Source organism: Solea senegalensis, linkage group LG4 (genome assembly GCF_019176455.1).
Source record: "Solea senegalensis isolate Sse05_10M linkage group LG4, IFAPA_SoseM_1, whole genome shotgun sequence".
NCBI classification, from domain to species: domain Eukaryota; kingdom Metazoa; phylum Chordata; class Actinopteri; order Pleuronectiformes; family Soleidae; genus Solea; species Solea senegalensis.
The window spans coordinates 9,538,929-9,558,653 of record NC_058024.1 but is presented as its reverse complement, the minus strand read 5'-3'; the positions used below and the strand labels follow the sequence as shown (position 1 = coordinate 9,558,653).

General features: G+C 39.1%; 1 protein-coding gene across 4 annotated transcripts in view; it reads left to right on the top strand.

Moving 5' to 3' along the window:
- The window catches only part of LOC122768388 (calmodulin-binding transcription activator 1-like), an 86,775-nt gene that overhangs the window by 9,106 nt on the left and 57,944 nt on the right, over positions 1–19,725 (top strand). For 3 of the 4 annotated variants that reach the window (XM_044024353.1, XM_044024354.1, XM_044024352.1), the window contains exon 3: positions 4,521–4,624. The exons of the other annotated variant lie outside the window; for it this stretch is intronic. In XM_044024353.1, coding sequence (XP_043880288.1) covers positions 4,521–4,624 — 104 coding nt within the window. The remainder of the gene's footprint in view (positions 1–4,520; positions 4,625–19,725) is intronic. 4 annotated transcript variants of the gene reach the window in all.

Genomic DNA, 19,725 nt, shown 5'->3' with positions numbered 1-19,725 from the left:
TACATATGAATACATAACAATGCATACATTTGGATAAGGCAGAGCGGACAGTGCAAGAACAAGAAGTCATTAAAAACACTAAAAACATGGGAAGTCATAAAAACAAAGGTGTCACCATAGTTAAGTTCTTATGTCAAATAATAATAGAGAGTAATAATGAAATTCCTCATGTTGGTAGTCACAAAATACAAGCTGATAAAGTACACGGCTGGCTATGGATTTGTTATTGTAAACAATCCTAGTTGAAAGATTAAACTCCACTGGCTCACAGCCTTAATCTCCAGGAAGTACAATTTATAAACCTACATTTGCAAAAAAGAATAATAATACAGTTTGCGAAAGCAACTGCTGTTTTTTTTTTTTATCTAGAACAAATGTTCCTGAAACAGGAGAAACTAGTGCGTGAGCTGAGGACTATTTTCAGCTGTGGATTTGTTGTTTGAATGAGTATTTCTGGCAGAAGCATGGTGTGTGTATGTGTGTGTGCGTGTGTGTCTCGGGTTTAGGCAAAAATAAACAATCGCATCCTTATTCATTATTCTGAAGAAACATGTCACTTTCAGTGCCGTCGTGTGTATTTTTCGACTAAAGTAGAAATGTATTCTTTCTGTATTGGTTCTGTATCAGGCTTTAGATGCTCGTAGTGTTTGTGTTTAAATCACTTTCAAAAACACTCAAAGGCTCTTCATGAAATCACAAAATACACCAACTAGATGACAGACCAGATTAAAATGATACATAATAGTTATAAAATTATAAATAATAATAATAATAATAATTTAAAAAATCAGTAATATTAACATGAGTGAAAATCGGAATGAAAGACTAAAAGCACACAAAAGCAAACATAAGAAGGGTGTCGATGAGTATTAAAAGAGCCATTTTTCTCTATATAGTTTTGTATATAGCTGAATGAAATAACTATAGTTTGTTGCATTTATGAAATTACTGCAAAAAATTACAAAAAAAGAAAAAAATTGACATTTCATGATGGTTTTTACCTGTAAACAAAGGAAAAACACCAAACGCTGGCACATGTAGGCCTACGCTGAAATAAAACACAGAACCATGTCGATCTTTATTTTAATAAAATAAAAAGGATCCTACTTTGAAATAAATCGTTTTTTTTTTTATTAATAACGTTTTCAACATTGCATTTGAAGCCACTTTCATTTACTCATCTTAGTGTTTTTTGTCAAAGCTACAGGGAGCTGAGGTGATTGGAGGAGGGGTGAAAGGAGTGAGTGGATTGGTATCTAAAGATCGTTGGAGGTCTTTATGAAAATAAAAACATACAACATCACTAGGGCTGGATTCAAAAAACAGATTTTTCCAATTCGCATCTCTAAGTGTAAATGAACACCTCCTTCTGAGGCAAACTCCACCCCTTGTTTGATTTTGAAAAATGCCAAGAAGTAGGTTGAGAGCTGAGTGATTCTGGTGCTCTGGTAGTGAAATCTAACAGTCAGACAAGCCTCTCATTCGCTAATAAGAGCGAAGCGATGCAGAGAAAAAGACGACAAAGCGACAGCTCCCGGGGGTATAAAAGGGGGAGGAGTCAGGGACAATGAACCTTGCACTGATTGGACAAGAGGGTGATGAAAGTGTGTACCAGTGACGCAAACATGGACTAAGAATGGCTAAATATGAATGCAGTAGCTGGTGTTTGACCAGAGAGGTAGTACATACACACAAAATGATTATTTTCATATCTGTTGATTATTTTGTACCTGGTTTGTAGTACTTTTATTAAATTTGAAAAATGTTGATCAGTGTTTCTCAAACCTGGGAATGTTGATGTTCTCTAGTGTTTTGTTTTGACCACAAATGAAAATGATTTAAATGTTTTAATGATTTTTTGTTACATGGACGAAAAGAAACCAGAAAATATTCACATTTAAGAACCTGAAAAATCAGAAAGCATGTTTTAATTATTGAAAAAGTTATTAATCGGTTCATTTTTAGGGATGAGCCAAAACAATAGGAAGTAGAAGTATCGATCCGATACAATATCCAAAAATCCTTTATCATTTCATCATTTATTATGTTTCACTATGCACAGACTGTAAAAATGTCAATAATAAACCAACAACAACATTTTAGCTTAGTCATGTTGTGAGCAGGTTTATTTCTTCTTTCTGGGAGAATAATATTTATAACACAGTTGGAGAATTATGTTTTTGAAATGCATCAGCGCAAATATGTTGTTAACAGCTTCATAGTTGAAAAGGTCAAAAATCCCTGTGTCCGACACGGAACAGTGGCATCGTGCCATCCCTAATTAATTTACTAATTTTAATACTTCATACTAAACTGTGAAAATTTGCACCTGGACCACAAAATAACATTACTAGATACCAATATACACCACTTTACACCTGAATAAAGGTGGTTGGGGGGGTTTAGTTACACTTTAAAGATCCAATATCTGATCTAAAATCATTAGATAAATATTTTTATAGATGCTATTTCCTGTATTCTCTGCACAAAACTCACAAGAGTGTAGACTTGTGTGACTGCAAGCCTTTAGCCCTCTGCTGGACAGCTTGGTAATTACTTCAAACTTTAGGATGCACTTCTAGACTGTATTGTCATGTTTTCAAAGTTCGAGTTTGAATTATCACCTACGACTCCACTCTTGAGGTGCACTGTGTGGTCAATGTGCATTAGTATAACTTGTTTAGGGTCAGTATTCAGTGTATACATACATTTTTTGTTGCACCAGGTTAGAGAAATCCAAATTTTGTGCAATTTGCAACATTAGATCTGTGAAAACGTCTCTCACATTAAATCAAAGTTGGCACGGAAACAGAAATATCTCTAAAAAGGAATCTATTTTAGATCAAATCAAATTCATTTGGAAACTTGTGAATCGGAATCAAATTGATTCATCACTTCACGGCAGAGACGTGAAAGAGTAAATGTTCCCGGTCTTCTATGATGCGTGAATCACAGAGATCCTAAATAAAATAGTGCATAGCTGTGAGAACGTGATCCTCACAGGACTTTTAGCGTACATCCAGAAACGAAAAAGAAATCCTGTTCATCGCAGCATTTAAGACGTCGTGTGTTATTTAAGCATGCAGCGTTTCGGCTTGTGCAGAAGAATAATAGTTTCCTCTTAGGTGGAGCTCGTGTGTAGTCCCTACTCCATTACTGAACTGTCTGTGTCAGACTCAGGGGAGAGCATTGCTTTTAAAGGGGATAAGAGACGCCCATGTGATTGGTCCATCACTGTAACCTACCCCAAATGAACTCATAATAATGTATGATAATGGATTCTTCTTAATCCTGACTCTGGGTGGGTCCCGCAGGTGGACATGCAGTGCAGTGAGTGTCCACCTGATGTCCAAAAGTTTGTAAATGCTCCATCACTACATAAGACAAGGAGACACACTTATATATGAAAATGTCACTATTTTATTTATGGGTTAGGATTAGGGTTAGGGTTTTTTCTACACAATACTATGATAGTTACGTTTGTGTCATTTTTACTATGTTTTGAATGGATTGAGAAATTGAACTAATTTCTGTAATTACAGCTGCAACTAACGATTATTGTCTTGATGAATGGATTAATGGTTTGGTCCATAACATGTCAGAAAATGATTCCGTTTGAATGATTTCTTTGTTGTATGGAGCAAAGAAACCAGAAAATATTCATTCATTCATTTATTTTAATTTTAGTTAGGAGTATAAGTGGTGTCTGACTGATATTTAATGTCTTTTGACATTTAATCGGTTAATCTGGCAATTGTTTCATCCCTTCAGTAATAAGCTCAATGGAGAATTCAGATTTTTATAAGCTCCTAGAAGGTTTTTTAGGCAATTCTCCTTCACATTAACATGGAGCCTAAATTGTATCTTTTAATGTCTTTTTTATATATGTCTAAATAAATTCAAATGATAATACTACTTGCTGCCTGTTTCCTGTTCAATAATTCAATAATAATGCTTTTATTTATATAGCACCTTACATACATAAAATGCATCTCAAAGTGCTTAACAACCCGAAATGTACAAAATAAAACATTTAGGAAAGGATGAAAGAGTGCATAAATGGATAAATAAGAATATAGTAAGAAAAATGGTTCAGACTGATTTTTTAAGAACATGTGAGATGGGGAAAATCAAAAAAACATCCAATAAAAAGCATGATTCCATACAAAATGTCTCTTTTTGATGACTTTTATGACAAAAGAAAAAATTTCTGATTCAGCGTTTCGGAGGTTATTACACATCAAGTTTTATTTGAGCAACATTAATTAGAGCTCATGTCCTTCATGGGTTTGAACAAAATCTCTTTGCTGCAAACTCAAGGTTACATGAAGCAGTTGCACAATAACAGTTTGCTATGACTTTAAGTCACTTAGATCCCCGAAGTGCTGCATGTTGGTGCTCTCCTCTCACAGTGTCTCTGCGGCTGATGAAAAATGCCTCTCCTTTTTCCCACTCATCCCGCATTTATCTCCCTCCATCCTCGCCCTCCCCCCATCCACCCACCTCCCCCTCTACTGTAGATGAGCCGGGCCAGTTAAAGATCTACCTTCCTAAGAAGTTGCTGGAGTGTCTACCCAAATGTTCCTCTCTGCCCAAGGAGCGCCATCGCTGGAACACCAATGAGGTGAGAAGGAAACAGGGTTTTTTTTCTCCTCTGGTGATGCATTTCTCTACCTAATGTCACATTGAGAGATGAGAGGAGAAAGTAAACAAACACAATGGCAGCGTTTTATTGCGTGACCCTAAAACTGTGACACCAGGAAATAAAAAAACAACCGGAGCTCTCAGCCAGAATCGCTCTGACTGTAGATTTCATTTGGCATATTGCTCTCCATTTCACTTTGTAATCCAAACAATTGTGGGTTAAGGCGCCGGGATCAGAGACTCCTGAGACTAAAACTATAGGACTTATAGGCTAAGAGACAAGAAATGAGGCTAAAGATTGAATCTTTCCACTGCCAAGTGTTACACGGTTGAGAAAACCTTTGGTCACTTCAATGAAGATTGTTAACTTTGTTGCTATGCAACCACAGAAAGCTGTTAAATGTGTGTAAACAAAAGCAAAAACGGCAACAATGCAGCCACGGAATTTGAACATGAAAGTGGATAAATTAATCATTTACTCAATGTTCAAGCTGCAGTGTGTAACATTTCAAAATAAACAAATGTCACATTTAAGCTGTTATAATTGATCACCTCCATGTTAGTCTCTCTGTGTTTTTCAGTATTTATCATATATTTTTTAATTAATTTGTGTTGCCTGGCAACATTTCTGTGCCTTTTTTTAAAACACAACTTAAGACGGGGTCGTCAAACTCAACTGACCTGGGGGCCAATGAGCATCTAGTCTGGTCATAAGGAGACCTGGAGAAGGTCCTGGGGAAAAAAAACAAAACCATTAGTAGTCCCCAGGGAAAACATGACCATCATGATATCACAAGAAAGATATTCATGATGATATTGCACACAATTTCAAAGTAAAAGTGTTTGTTTTTGACAGCAAAGGATGTATATACTTCACAATAATAACATTTATGATGCAAAATTAATATATTAATATCAAAAAACAGAGAAATAAATCTAAATGTAAGTCAATACTAACGTGGACAAATGTAATTAAAACAGCAAACAAGCTTATATATGTAATTAAGGAGGAGGAGAACGTGTCACTAGATCAGCTGTTTATTGCGAATGACAGATCGTCTTACGCGATTTTCTTATTCCCAGAGCGGCCTCTGCATTAAACCCACTTGAAGCTCAGCTACAACTGTTCTCTATGGGACGACACAGAATAGGTTTGTTCCATTGCAGTGAGCTCGTTGGTGATTGAAGAAATGCGGCAAAAAAAACATTACTTCCACGGAAGCTCAGCTTCTCTCTGAGTCAATGGGCAGTGGGCGGGCGCATACGCTGAGCTTCTGCATGATGATTGGAGGAACTGTCTGAAAGGTGGAGCCTCAGTATTTTGTGAGGGAAGTCTGTAGACGTTTTTGTTTGTACATATACACTTTAATAAAAACACTACTATACCATTTCAGTTTTACATAATTACTGTTTGTTCAGCCTGGATAAGCAAGGCGTCTCGTCACAAGTCGATGTCCTGCGGCGCTACACTTATATATTTTAAAATGGTGAGGACAGACTGAAAAACAGTGAACACTATTTTTATAATAATAACAATAATACATTATGTTGCATTATCACATTATTAAATTCAACATGTTACAAGTCTACATGTTATTTTTTTGTCGAATGTTTTGATTCTGTTCTTTACAGATACATTTTGCATCATACAGTAAATGTTTTTTGTGTGAAGTACACTTTTGTGTCAAAACACTTTTACTTTGAAATTGTGTCAAACATCATCATGAGTATCTTTATTGTGATATGTTGGTGGAATGTTGTGAAACAAACAAACACTTCAACTTTGAAATGGTGTGCAATGTCATCTTAAATATTTTTAATTGCAACATCATGATGGATTATCAGATATCGTTTGAATTTCCAATCCCTGAACTGTTAATCTTTCCCGAACTGTTGGACTTTTTCCCTTGACCGGCCCCTGCCCCGCTCCCCCCCTGACCAGACTAGAAGTTTACTGACCCCCAGGTCATTTGGAGTGCCCCTCCCGCCCTTGCTCTGCTGCTGTATACACACAAACGCTCCCTCAGTCAGGTCTGATAGTATTACCTGACAGAGTCTGTTTTCAGATGGAGGATGCAGCATACAAATAATGTGACATAGTGCAAACAGAGGCAGAATAATCAACAACAACAAAAATCAACAGAAATTATGCACTGCAGCTTTAACCAATATATAAATTGTTTAATGCTTTACACAAAAACATGGCTGCCACTCGTTAATATAGCATGTCTGGGATAAATTTAGCATAGTATTTGCTGCCTGAACAAATATAAATAACACAAATTCTGCTGCTGGCTAAGTGGTACAAAGTAAAATGGGGCCAAACTTCTTTTTCTTTTTGGGACAAGTCTTTCGTCATGCAGGAACCCGAGCTAAACATCTGGGCTGTGAACAGCTTCACAGAGTTACATGCAGTTCCCGACTCAATCTGTTAGCTTGAGCTCATAGGGAAGTGTTTGATGGCTGGAAGTGGTTGCAGGCATTTATCGTCAATGGGCCCTTGTTGGTGCGTTTCATTGCACCGCTCTCCACGCCGGTGGTTTGATCCATTCACTGTGATGTGGTCGGGGCCCTCTGTGAGGACATTTTCTCCATGTGCAGGCCGCGTATACTCCATTATGGATGTGTGTTTGTGTGTTTGTGTTATTGATTACCAAGTCTGCCATTATTATGCAATGCAAAGCTGATTTGGCCTGTGGTTTTTCTCTCAGGAAAGTCATTACATTTTTCATGCAATCCATCTCAATGAAGGTCATACTGGGAGTTAAGGCCTGGTGCCTACTGAACAGTGTGCTCACACGGAAAAGCAGCATGTGTGTGTGTGTGTGTGTAGCGACTTCTACTTTCATCAGCCTGTACCGAAAGCAATTGTGCACAAAGTGCAGGGACTAGACCAGAGTACCTTGTTGCTGCCCTCTCTCTTGCCCTTTTCCCCTCTTTTTCTCCATAAGTCTCCCTTTCAACTCACCACCTCGTCCTCTTCATCTCTATCTTTCATTTCTTCTCCTTCCTCACCCCCTCTCTCCCTTCGACTCTCTCTCTCTCTCTCTCTTACTCTGATGAGGACGTACAGGCTCAGTTCAGGGGGAGGTTGGGTGTCCCTCAGCGAATTCCTTCAAAGCTCCTTTTCCACCCAGGCATAAAGTTTCCTGCATACTTAAACACTCCATTGTGTCTGCTGCTCCTCTGGCTTTATGCTTTCATGAGAGGAGAAGATGCTCGATGTGCATCTAATGCATGTTTGTGTTTCACTCTCTCTCTCTCTCTCTCTCTCTGTGTGTTAGAGATATGCACAACGGCAGATTATTGTGGTCAATTATTTTGTAGCTGCTGCAACAAAGGTATTGATCCCCCCCCGTTATCTGTCTGTATTGCAGACATTGCAAGAAGCAAAGCGCGTTTCATCAGCAGCATATTGAAAGGTGAAATCATCATTGGTCATCAGATTTTACACACAGACTGTGCTACGTCCACCACAGTCTGTGGGGTAACACGATTTCATGTGGGATTTCCAGACCAATCAGCTGTCAGCTGTCAAGTCAGCTCTCAGACTTCAATCCGTTTATTTAATTCAGCTGCATCCTCTCTCTCTGTGTGTGTGTGTGTGTGTGAGAGAGAGAGACTTTGTGTCTGTTATAGTTTACACTTTATAATTTAATACTCTTCTGGTCTAGATATTGCTTGTAAAGTATGTGTGTTTGTGTGTGTATGTGTGCTGGTATTTATACCTTTGTGAGGTCCAATAAAAACCCATACAAACCTATCTTTGTGGGGACATTTTGTCTGGGCCCCACAAAGGGGCCTGGGTTTTAGGGATAAGGTAAGGCGCTTAGTTGTGGTGGTTAAGGTCACGTTATGGGGACTTGTAATGTAAATGATTACATTTTAAGGTGGAGACATGTTGTATGGTTAAGTTTAAGTTTAAGTTTAAGTTTAAATTTAAGGTTAGTTATAGTTAAGGTTTGAGTAAGAAGTAATAATAATAATAATAAATGTTAGCACCTTTCAAACACTCAAGGTCACTTAAATAAGAAGATAAATCAAACACACAAAAGTTAAGATAAAATGAAAAAAGTTAAAGGTAAAAAGTTAAGATGTAATAAAACAGACAAGATCAACACAGTAGCGTAGTATAGTTTAAAAATTAATACCATATTTTAAAATGCAGAATACTGAAAGAGATGGCTGAGTTGATAGTGGGGGGGTGGTCACATTGGGGTAAAATAATCTAGTAGAGTACATTTTGAGTTGGGATTTGAAGGTAGACAGTGACATTAATGAATGTGAGTCAATGTAATGTCCTCTGAAGTCATGCAAACCAGTTTGTGTAGTCCTCATGGAGACCAAAACCAGGTCCTAATCAGGCAAAACCTCATTTTAGAGAAAATGGTTAAATTTAGGGCCAGGATTAGAATAATGGTTACGTTTAGGTTAGGATTAAGCATTAAGTTCAGGGATAACTCGCTGTTTATATGTACATTTTGGGAAAGGGAGGACATTTTGGCTGGTTCTCACATTTTTTAACAGCTTTTTGGGGATTAAGACCTGGTTTTAGGGTTAGGATTATGGGGTAATTGGGTTTAGGTTAGGGTAAAACACGTAGTTGTGATGGTTAAGGTTAGGGTAAAGGGCTAGCGAATGCATGTCTATAAGTGTCCTCACTACAGGATGAATGAAGCACAAACCTGACTGTGTTGTGTGTGTGTGTGTGTGTGCACTTCTTCTTTTGTGTGTTTTCATAAAAATTCTTCATTTCCACAAGCTTACACGTATGGAAATCCTCAACCGGTTTTGTATTTCTTCTGTTTAGGTGCCGGGTTTCTGTTTATAGATGATGTCTGCATTTAGAAATAGGATTATCTTTTGTGTGTGCGTGTGTGTGTGCGTGTGCACGGGTGTGTACTGTATGTGTTCATAAGATGAGTCGAGTGTGATAGAGATTACCTTCCTGTGTTTGGATTTCTTTTGATTAAGGCCGTCCCAGTCTTTACAAGTCTTCATCTGACGTATCTTTATTCTCTCATTTTTCTTGCTGTGTGCATGTCGATGCAACTGTGTGTGTGTGCGTGCGTGCGTGTGTTTTCTTTCACATGTGCTCGATTGCATATGATCCTCTGATCTCTGTTTTGTCACGCATGACTCTTTGCTTGGCCTCCCACGAGCACTGAGCTGTGACCCCATACATTTTTTACCCGATGCACTCCTCCTCCGCCTCCTCCTCATCTCTGTCCTTCCCTCTCCTCCCTCCCTTCCTCCCTCTCTTCCTTCCTCCCTCTCTCTCTCTCTCTTTTGTGTACCTACTGGGGTGTGAAATTATTCTGGGATGGAGGGATGGATTCCTCCCCGAAGGGCTGAGCAGAGGCGTGAGCCTTTTGTTCAATAATAGATTGAGGGTGTATGTGTATCTGTCCATGGTAATAGACTATAGACTAGTTTTAGATAACAAACCACACTCAGGTGGACAGACGGATGCGTGAGTCTCTTTTATTCATCCATCAGGATTAACGTGTTTGGGTTTCAGCAAAATCTTTGGAGCACCGAAATGAAAAAAAAGGGCTATCGGAACTTTCTTTTTTTTTCAGTTTAGACAAAGACAAACTTCAGATTCTGGTCCTGAGACTCAAGCTCATCACTCTTGAGGGGACCCTTGACATCCTGACTTATATTTAAATAGGCCGGTCTGAGATGAATAACAAATGTAATTTCCCTCAGATTCATGAATTTTAGGCTATGAAATGTGCATACACACGATATGTTGAGCTGGGTAGCACCAATTTCTTTTATTATTGGTGATATAACATGCAAAACAGTGACATAAAACACAGAACACAGAACAATTACATTGTGTGTGGGTGTGTGTGTGTTACTGAGCAGCGATAATGACAATATTAATGGTGATAATAGCATATAACAATTATGTGAGCTGCCACTACTGATTCTCTGATTTGATTTGATCCCGATTCAATTTAATTTCCAATTTAATTTAATTCGATATTGATTCATTTAGTGATAATTCTGTCTCTATACCTGTTTTGCTTGAGGTTTTCACAGATTTCAGTCTGCAAATTGTACAAACGTTGTATCTCTCTAACCTGGTGCATCATGTTCATTCATGATTCATCTTCTACCGCTGTATCCTCCACATGAGGCTCACGGAGGGGTCGCTGGTGCCAATCCCAGCTGACATAGGGTGGACAGGGACACATAGAGACACACAACATCCACTCTCACACTCACACCTATTCCCCAAATCTGAATGTTTTCGGACTGGAGAACAGAGAACCCAGAGAAAACCCGGAGAGAACATGGAACCTCCATGCAAAATGGCCGGGGTCTTCGTGCTGGTGCATCATATAAAAATCTAAAATCATTGACTCCAAAGTAGTTACATTAATGCGATCATTCAAAGTCACACCTTAAAAACGAGTTGAAAATAAAGTGCATCAGACAGTTTAAAGTGATTACCAAGTTGGCCAGCAGATGGCACTGTGAGTGCAGCTGGGTCAACATCCATGCCCTGTTTGCCCATCAGAAGCCGATTAAAGTGATGGTATATTATTTAAAATAACAATAGAGGACACAAACAAGGTAAACTGAGCTGAAAATCACGTCATCTCATTCTACACCATTGATGGCAAAGTAGAGAACATTTCTGCGGACTGTTGGCTAACAGCTTATAGCAGGGTTCCCACTGTCTACTGTCTCTCTCCGCCATTGATGTGAGATTCCATGCAGAACAATGAGAATGTCTCACCAAAGAAAATTACAAAGACTGACTTTGACAAAGATCCCAAGGACAATCACTTGTCCAAATAGAAAGCGTGCTGCAAATCAATAAAAGTGGACGCGATGGACGAAAGCGCTCTTACAAGCTCTTAAACTGTGTCAGCACATTGGCTCCTTGAATTTGGTGCAGGAAAGTCCTTTTAAAAATCCTTAAATTTGATGTCAGCCAAGGTGTGAGAACCCAGTTTTAGTCACGTGTGACTGTCACAGTCAAGTCTCGTGAGATTTGTGCAGAGGTTACAGGAAATGGCATATATTTAAGGATCGATTTCACATGAAGTGCAACAAATTTAAAGAAAATGCTCAACCCTATGCGAACAAGCGCGATTGTGTGATCGAATGTGCATTTTAAAGGCCCTGACTTCACAGCAGCCCCCCTACAACGATTCAAATGATGCAAACTGTCAAACGGCCCAGTAACAGACGTCAGCAGATCACACAGACGACAGCCGCCTGTGCCTCAGTCAGAGCTTCTGCACAGGAGTCTGCACTCTGCGTGTCGCTCAACTGTGCGGGTGCGGTGTGAGGGAGAGGCATCGGTTTGGTATCAGTGATGATGATGATATATGAAACACGCAGTGTTCTGTTGCAGGGCTCTGTTCTCGTTGCGTGCTGGTGTGTGTCGGCAGCTGCGCGGTGTGTGACGGCGGCTCATTGACAGTTCACACACACCCGTGTCAGGTGGTGCAGCTGCATGACATTAATATGATTCAATCAGACGCAGATAAAAAAACAAAACTACATACGCATTTGAATCCACTGTCTCTTGTTATGTGTGTGCGTGTGTGTGCACACCAAGGGTATGTGTTGCCATGGTAACAGCTTTTGTGTGTGTGTTCAGGCATGTGCATGCCTACGTACGCACTCCCGCTAATGGTTTGACCAACATTGCATCACATGTTGTTTGTTCCCAGGATTTCACAGGCTTTAACTGTGATGATTTAACACTATGATTATTGTTTTTGTTTTGTTTTGTTCTGTTGTGAAATTACAAATTACCATATGTGTTGCTATTACAGTGAAATACAGTATTTATTCAGGGAAATATGATGTCGCAACTGTGAAGTTACAGTAAACAATAGCGTTTACGCTGGCAAGTGCTGCTAAATCACAGCTTCAGCATTTTTGTTGTTGTGTTTTTTTGCCAAAACATGAGTGCGCCACCAACTGGACTGGAAAGTTCCAGTGGCAGGGGTCTCACACTCAAATGACCTGGGGGTCACTGGGTCAGCAGGAAGCCAATCAAGTGAAAAAAAGTCTAACTTTTTGAGAAAAAGACATTGAAATAATAATATTTGTGATCACATTTCACGTAATTTTAAAACACAAAAGTGTTTGTTTTGATAGGAATGATAAATAGTTCACAATAGAAGCGTATGTATGATGCAAAATTAATCTATTAATATAACAAAAACAGAAATAACCTGATATTAAGTGGCGGGCCACATTAAACTGTGGGGGCCGTGAGTTTGAGACCCCTAGTTAGTTATGGGACAGTATACGATATTATCGCTTATCGGGATTTAAAGCACTTACAATAAGTTAATTGTGAATGAAGAAAATCATCAATATTTCACGTGAGTGACTTGAAAATCCTGCAAGTAATCCGCATGACTAAATTATTTTTCACTGTTTAAGAATCTGACAAAAGAATTATATTAAAACAATGATTGCAATAATATTGTTAATCACAGTTATTTTGGTCAGGATGGAAACCTTTAAAATCGTCCCATGCTTCGTCTGGGTACAATCAAAGTGGAGGTGTGTGTGGATTCGTCCACGTCGTGTCCACATGAACAAACACAGACTGCCCGTCTGTGTGATGATGAAATGTACATGACATGGACCTCGGTGAACAGTCATTTACTGTGAATATACAGTCAAATATTTGATTTGCACATGTTTTTTTATGATTGTGCAGATGTCAAGTCAAGGCAAGTCAACTTTATTTCTAGAGCACATTTAAAAACAACCAAGGCTGACCAGAGTGCTCTACAGAGTTAAAGGCACAGCAACATAAAAGGTGTAAAACATCAAATCAATAAATCCATAAAAGTAAAACAGTAAAATAGTAACATAATAGAATGGGAAGAAGGTAGATAGAAATATCTGGGTGTGATATTGTCAAATATCCTCCTAAAAACAACAGTGATAATATTATTATTATTATTATTATTGTTATTATTAATAATAATAAATCTTAATAACTAATAATAATAACAATAATAAATGGTGAACGACAAAACCTCTATAGCTCAGGTATAAAGTTTCACTCACTCTCACTCGTGTATGCTGTGTAAGCTTTTGTGAGTTCCCATGACTCACCCAAACAAAGCTGTGTGTGTGTGTGTGTGTGTGTGTGTGTGTGAATGTTTAATTTATTATTCATATCAGTATTGTTTGGGAGCCATTAAATAGATACATTCAATTAAATATGCATGCATTGTATTCCTGCATTTCCTTTGTAGGAGACATTTCCCATTTTTTTGTTTTGTTCCCCCTTCCCTTGTTGGTGAAACATGAAAAGAAGGAGTGAAGAGTTAAACATCAGCGTGACACCGGGAACAAAAACGACACATTGGTTAAGAGAGAAGCAGTTAACACAGCAGCCAGTTTCAGGCCTCTGTGCTCCATTTAAATCATGGCAAGCCAGGGTGCCCTTGATTTATGACTTTGATGTGTGAATTGCTAATGTCCAGCCTGCGCTGGCTCGTGCTGACTCTCTCCATTTTGTTGGCAGAGCCAGAACAAAGGCAGAAGTGGCGTGTCGTTGGAAACTTACCCAAAGTTTAATTTTTAAATGAAATGGGCTTGTTGTTCCTGCATTCATTACATAATATGTGTGTGTGTGTGTGTGTGTGCGTGTGTGTTTGTTAGCTCTTTTCTGGCATAAACACTGACCTTGTCCGGACCAGTATAATCCTCTTGGAGAAACCATAACCAGGTCCTAATGAGGCAGAATCTTATGTCTGAGGTACAAAAACGTGCAGAGGTTAATTTGACACTGAAAATAAATGAGTGTGAGAGTGAATGCGTGTTTGTCCTTGTGTGTTGGTGTACGACCCTCATGTGCAGGATAAAGTAGGACTGAAACAATTCCTCGATGAATCGTTTACTAAACTAACCATCAACTATTTTAAGGTTTTCTGATTTTTCCAGCTTGTTTGGGAAACACTGATGAAGAATAATCGACAATTAATTCATGAATTAATTCATAATTCATTTCTATCACTCATCTTTTAAACCCTCACATGTTGATTCACAGTGTCAGTGTCTTGCCCAAAGAGCCGGGAATTTAACCCACACCACTGATAGACGACTCGCTCTACCACTAACCCCCATTGCTGCATTAGCTGGTTACGCTTAAGGTTAGGGATAATGCTTTGTTTGGGCTGTTCAAAGTAATGAAATTCCTAAAAGGATAGCTGCATGAATGTGTGTGTGTGTGTGTGCGGATGTTTAATTGGAGACTTGTCTTCCTTATGGGGACAAAAATTGAGTCCCCATAAGGTGAAGACATTCACATTTAGGCTGAGGTCATGGTTAGGTTAAGGTTATTGTCAGGGTAAGGATTAGGGCAGTAGTAGTGATGGTTAAGGTCAGAGTACGTCTGCAGGAAATGAATGTAAGTCAATGCAATGTCCTCTGAAGTCATGGAAACCTGCGTGTGTGTGTGTGTGTGTGTCTGTAACCTCTCCAGTTGACATTGAACTGTTCGCTGTTGCCGTTTTCCAGAGTAAAGCGCGGTTTAATGAGGAGGCAAAATAAAAAAGGGAAGCCATCACGCACACACAGACACACAGACACAGACACACAGACATGCATGTACGTGTGAATCTATATATATACACACACATACACAATGTACCAGAGGGGGGTTGCAGAGCTCCCCGTGTTTGATTCCCATTCTTTTATTTTTAATCATTCCTCTGTCTTTTGGGTTGAGAAATATTTTATGTTTGGAGAGCGCCAAGTTATAATCACTAATTAGTCCTCCAGGCTCCCTCTCTCTTTTCTTTCCCTCCTCCTCTTTGTCTATCTTTCCATCTCTCTGTGAGCCAAGCGCAGGCCAATTAACACCCATTGTCATTTAGTGTCTGTTGTGACTTCCATTTCCGCTCAGACTCCAGACAGCCACACTGTCCTGCTGTCCAAACGTGGCAGTGTCAATTGTCAACAGCGATGTGTAGAGGATGCAAAGAATTAATTACTGCACATTCCGCTCTATTCATGAACGTAATTTCCTCCTCTTATGCCCATTATTGTCTGTCAAGCTCTGCGTTTGCAGAGGAGCTCGTATCGTAGATGTTTGTTATGACGGGTGTTTCAGTCGTGTTGTTTTAGCGGAGGAGAACAAACACGTTCACTGGGATTAACCAGGTTTTACAAGTGTGTTCAGGTAAAAGCCAGGTGTCTGAGGCTTATCCACGCGGAAACAGAACTTTCCCATTGTTCAATGTGGCACTGTTTCTAGAACTGTCTTTAAACACATAAAACCTCCCGAAAGAGTGTCTTCAGTGCTTCAGAGCTGCAGACGCCTCTTGGATGAGAAGTGGAACTTCTTCAAACTTAAAGCCCAGGCCTGGATGACTGAGAACTATAGAGTTGAACAATTAATCGGAATGTTATCACAAAATGTGAGTCACAATATAATTTTAGATGAGTTACTGTCTTGATCCATATACATCTTATTCTACAGACTGAAGAGAACATCTTTGTTTCTCACAGATCTGCACAAATATCACACAGTAATCCCTTGAAATGTGTTTTTTTCGTATGAAAATGACAATAAGGATGTAAAAATCACCGTTCCCTCTCACATCGCGACTCATACCGCTGCAATTAGATATTTATTCAAAACCGTGCAGCCATGCACATAACTCTGCACCCAGTGTTTTTGAATAAAACTTTATTGAAACACAGGAGCAGAGACTGAATGAGCCGAGCCTGAGGGACTGACGGAAGAAAACAAAAGTTAACATATGAAGAATAGCCAGAAGATGGCTAGTGAGTGAGCGAGAGAGAGAGAGGTTGGGCAATGATATCATAGTTTTTTTTGTTTTTATTTGGTTGTATACACAAAAAGGCAATGGTGGTGTTTTTCACTCTGGGACCTGTTTTCTGCATATTAGGGCTCCCAACACGCCGCTTCTGTGCGGATAAAAAGCTGAAACAATACAAAACTTTTGCAGATTCTCCCAAACTTATACTCTTGTGTACGGGCCCCAAGCCTCTCCTCTCCTCTCCTCTCCTCTCCTCTCCTCTCTCTCCTCCTCCCTCTCCTCTCCTCTCCTCTCCTCTCCTCTCCTCTCCCTCTCCCTCTCCTCTCCCTCTGCTCTGCTCTGCTCTGCTCTCCTCCTCTCCTCTCCTCTCCTCTCCTCCTCCTCTCCTCTCCCTCTCCTCTCCTCTCTCTCCTCCCTCCTCTCTCTCCTCTCCTCTCCTCTGCTCTGCTCTGCTCTGCTCTGCTCTCCTCCCTCTCCTCTCCTCTCCTCTCCTCTCCTCTCCCTCTCCTCTCCTCTCTCTCTCCTCTCCTCTCCTCCCTCCTCTCCTCTCTCTCCTCTCCTCTCCTCTGCTCTGCTCTGCTCTGCTCTCCTCCTCCTCTCCTCTCCTCTCCTCTCCTCTCCTCTCCCTCTCCTCTCCTCGCCCTGCATTCTCCTCCCGTTCTATTTTCTCCATGTCGCACAGACCCACTATTTATCTTGCCCACTATAATTTGACACAAAATATTGTTAACTGGCGACACAGAAATATATTAAACAGTGGAATGTGTGACTGTGAGTGTGGGGGTGTTGCGCTTGTGTGTGTGTGTGTGTGTGTGTGTTTTAACTTCCTGTTAGATTCCAATCTAAAGGCAGTGAATGACCAGCAGTGTCTGCTGTAATGTGGAGCCAGGCTGTGCTGAGGAGACAATACTTTCTGTTTCCCTAAATGTCCCCACATAGAATCCACGTAATATCAGAGTCTTCTGTAAATTTGATTTAATTCATGGTAGACAGATAAAGCATTAAAATGTGCGCGCACGTCTTTCTTTAAACTCCTACTTCGAGGGCCTCCACAGTGTGCACAGAGCACACGGAGCATTGTCTCGCCTAAATTCATAATTTTATTTCACTTTGATGACATTCTGCTCCTCAGACTTTGCAAGACCGTCAAGAGTCAAATGTGTTTTATTGCGGCGCAGAGCAATTTTGCATGTTTACATCCCCAAATAATAGTGAGACGTCAACAAAAACAGCGTAAATCAAGCACCGAAGGTGGTGGAACCCTATTGATTTTGATGAGTTTTGTTTTTTTTTGTTTTTTTTTGGTGTCTTTGTTTTCTGACTTAATAATATCTGGAGCTTGGAGGCTTGTAAAAGAATATGCCTTGTTCAGAATTTTCCCAAGTCAATACATATTTCATACTCTCTGCTCATGTTTTTTACGAAGCCAGGTAGCTTTGAGTGAAACTTTTTTTTTTCTCCTTGTACTGCACTTGCATTACTTTTTACTTAATGCGGATAATGGCAAAAAAAAGGTAAAATAAAACATAAAATAAATGTAAATGTTATAATATGTATAATATAATATAATATATGTGGGATTGTTTAATTCCACGTGTGGGAAGGTACCGTTAAGTCTGAGTCACACATCGTTCCATCGTGATGCTGTTTTTTTTTTTTTTATACTGTTGCTCACTATTATTACAATATTTTATTGTAAAATCATATGCGTCGAGCATATCTGCGGACACCTGAGACTGCATGAGTTATACATGAGTCACCAGAGAGGGTTTTTATAGACAGTTGATACTTCTTTGCTGTTGTGTAATGATTATGGAGTTGTCCACCACCAGCAGTCGTGGGCTGCTGTTATGGCTCCAGTGTGGAAATAAAGGATAGATAGATGCAAAACTATAATTTGTCTTTCTACTGCAGGCAGCTTTTGTTCCCTTTATGTCACATTTTGTGTCTTTCCGCAGACAATCCAGCGTTGCCCTTAAATTATGTGACAAAACATGTGTTCTATATGCATGTCACTAGTTGTTTTTGTTGTAATAAACTATTTCTCCCTAAGATGTGTGATATTTCGACTGGTTTGACGAATAGAAATGGCTAAGCACTTTTGAAAGTTGTATTAATAAGTGTTTCCTGTGATCCAGGGCTTTGAAAGGAAATTTTAATTTGAAGATTTATGCTTTGTGATGTTATAAAAGCCTATTTTTTAGTAGCTAAAACCAAAAAACACTTTATTTTCCACATGGCCTAATTGTAATTATCCTATTATTAGCAGGGTTAACGTAAATTTTTTTTGATCACAAACGCATGCATTTCAGATCAATGTGACGTGCATTGAGTTTAAAAATGCGTCTCATTTGTTACTGTTGTTGATATTTAACGAGGAGAACAGAATTCATCAATACTATCGAATCACAATACTTGCAGAATCACAATCAATCACAAGTGCAATGCAGTTGTGATTGAACTGAATTGGCGCTCAAGTGTCTTGATTGTTATTTATTGTTAATTTTACCGGTGTAGCCACCTAACACGGCTCAAAGTGCCTCACGTCACAATTAAAAAAGCACTGAAAGAGCACAATAAAAGAAGAAGACGCCACAGATAGGAAATGAAAATAAGTTAAATAAAATATACGATTAAATTAAAATCCACTTGATGGAGTGAAAACTGGAAAAAAAGAAACTATGGAATGCATAAAACTCAATGAACTCGAACGTGATATAAAACGTAAAACATGCAATATATAAAATGATTAAAACCTAACATTAAAATGTGTAGCAGTGAACAAGTTTTATTGTTTTTTCATTTTCTGTATATAAAAAAAGTGTCTTTGGGTGTTCTGAAAGCCGCTGATAAATAAAATGTATTATTGTTTTTATTATTATTATTGAGTGAAATGCTACTGAAATAATTGGGTAAAAGTTAGAAGTTTTTAAGCATTCTTTTACAAATCTAGTGAGGTGGCTTCCTGGATATCAATGGGAGGTTTATGCCGTAGTTTTGGGGCAGGTTTATTTTAGAGGAGCCTTAGAAGATCGCAGTGTTCTTGACGGCACATAGCTAACTAGGCATTTGGCAAAATTTAGGTCGGTTTATATGTTAGTGACAGATCAGCTAAAACTGGATTATTGTGTTCTCTCCTTTTGGTTCTGCTTACTCAACTGCTGTATAGGGATTTGGATGAAGTCCTTTTTTGCCAACTTGAGATGAAGGAGTCAGTTTCTCTGCATGTTTTTTGACTCGTCAGAGTCTCTGAGGTGAAACATGCCATCAAATTGTGACAAAAGCATATCAT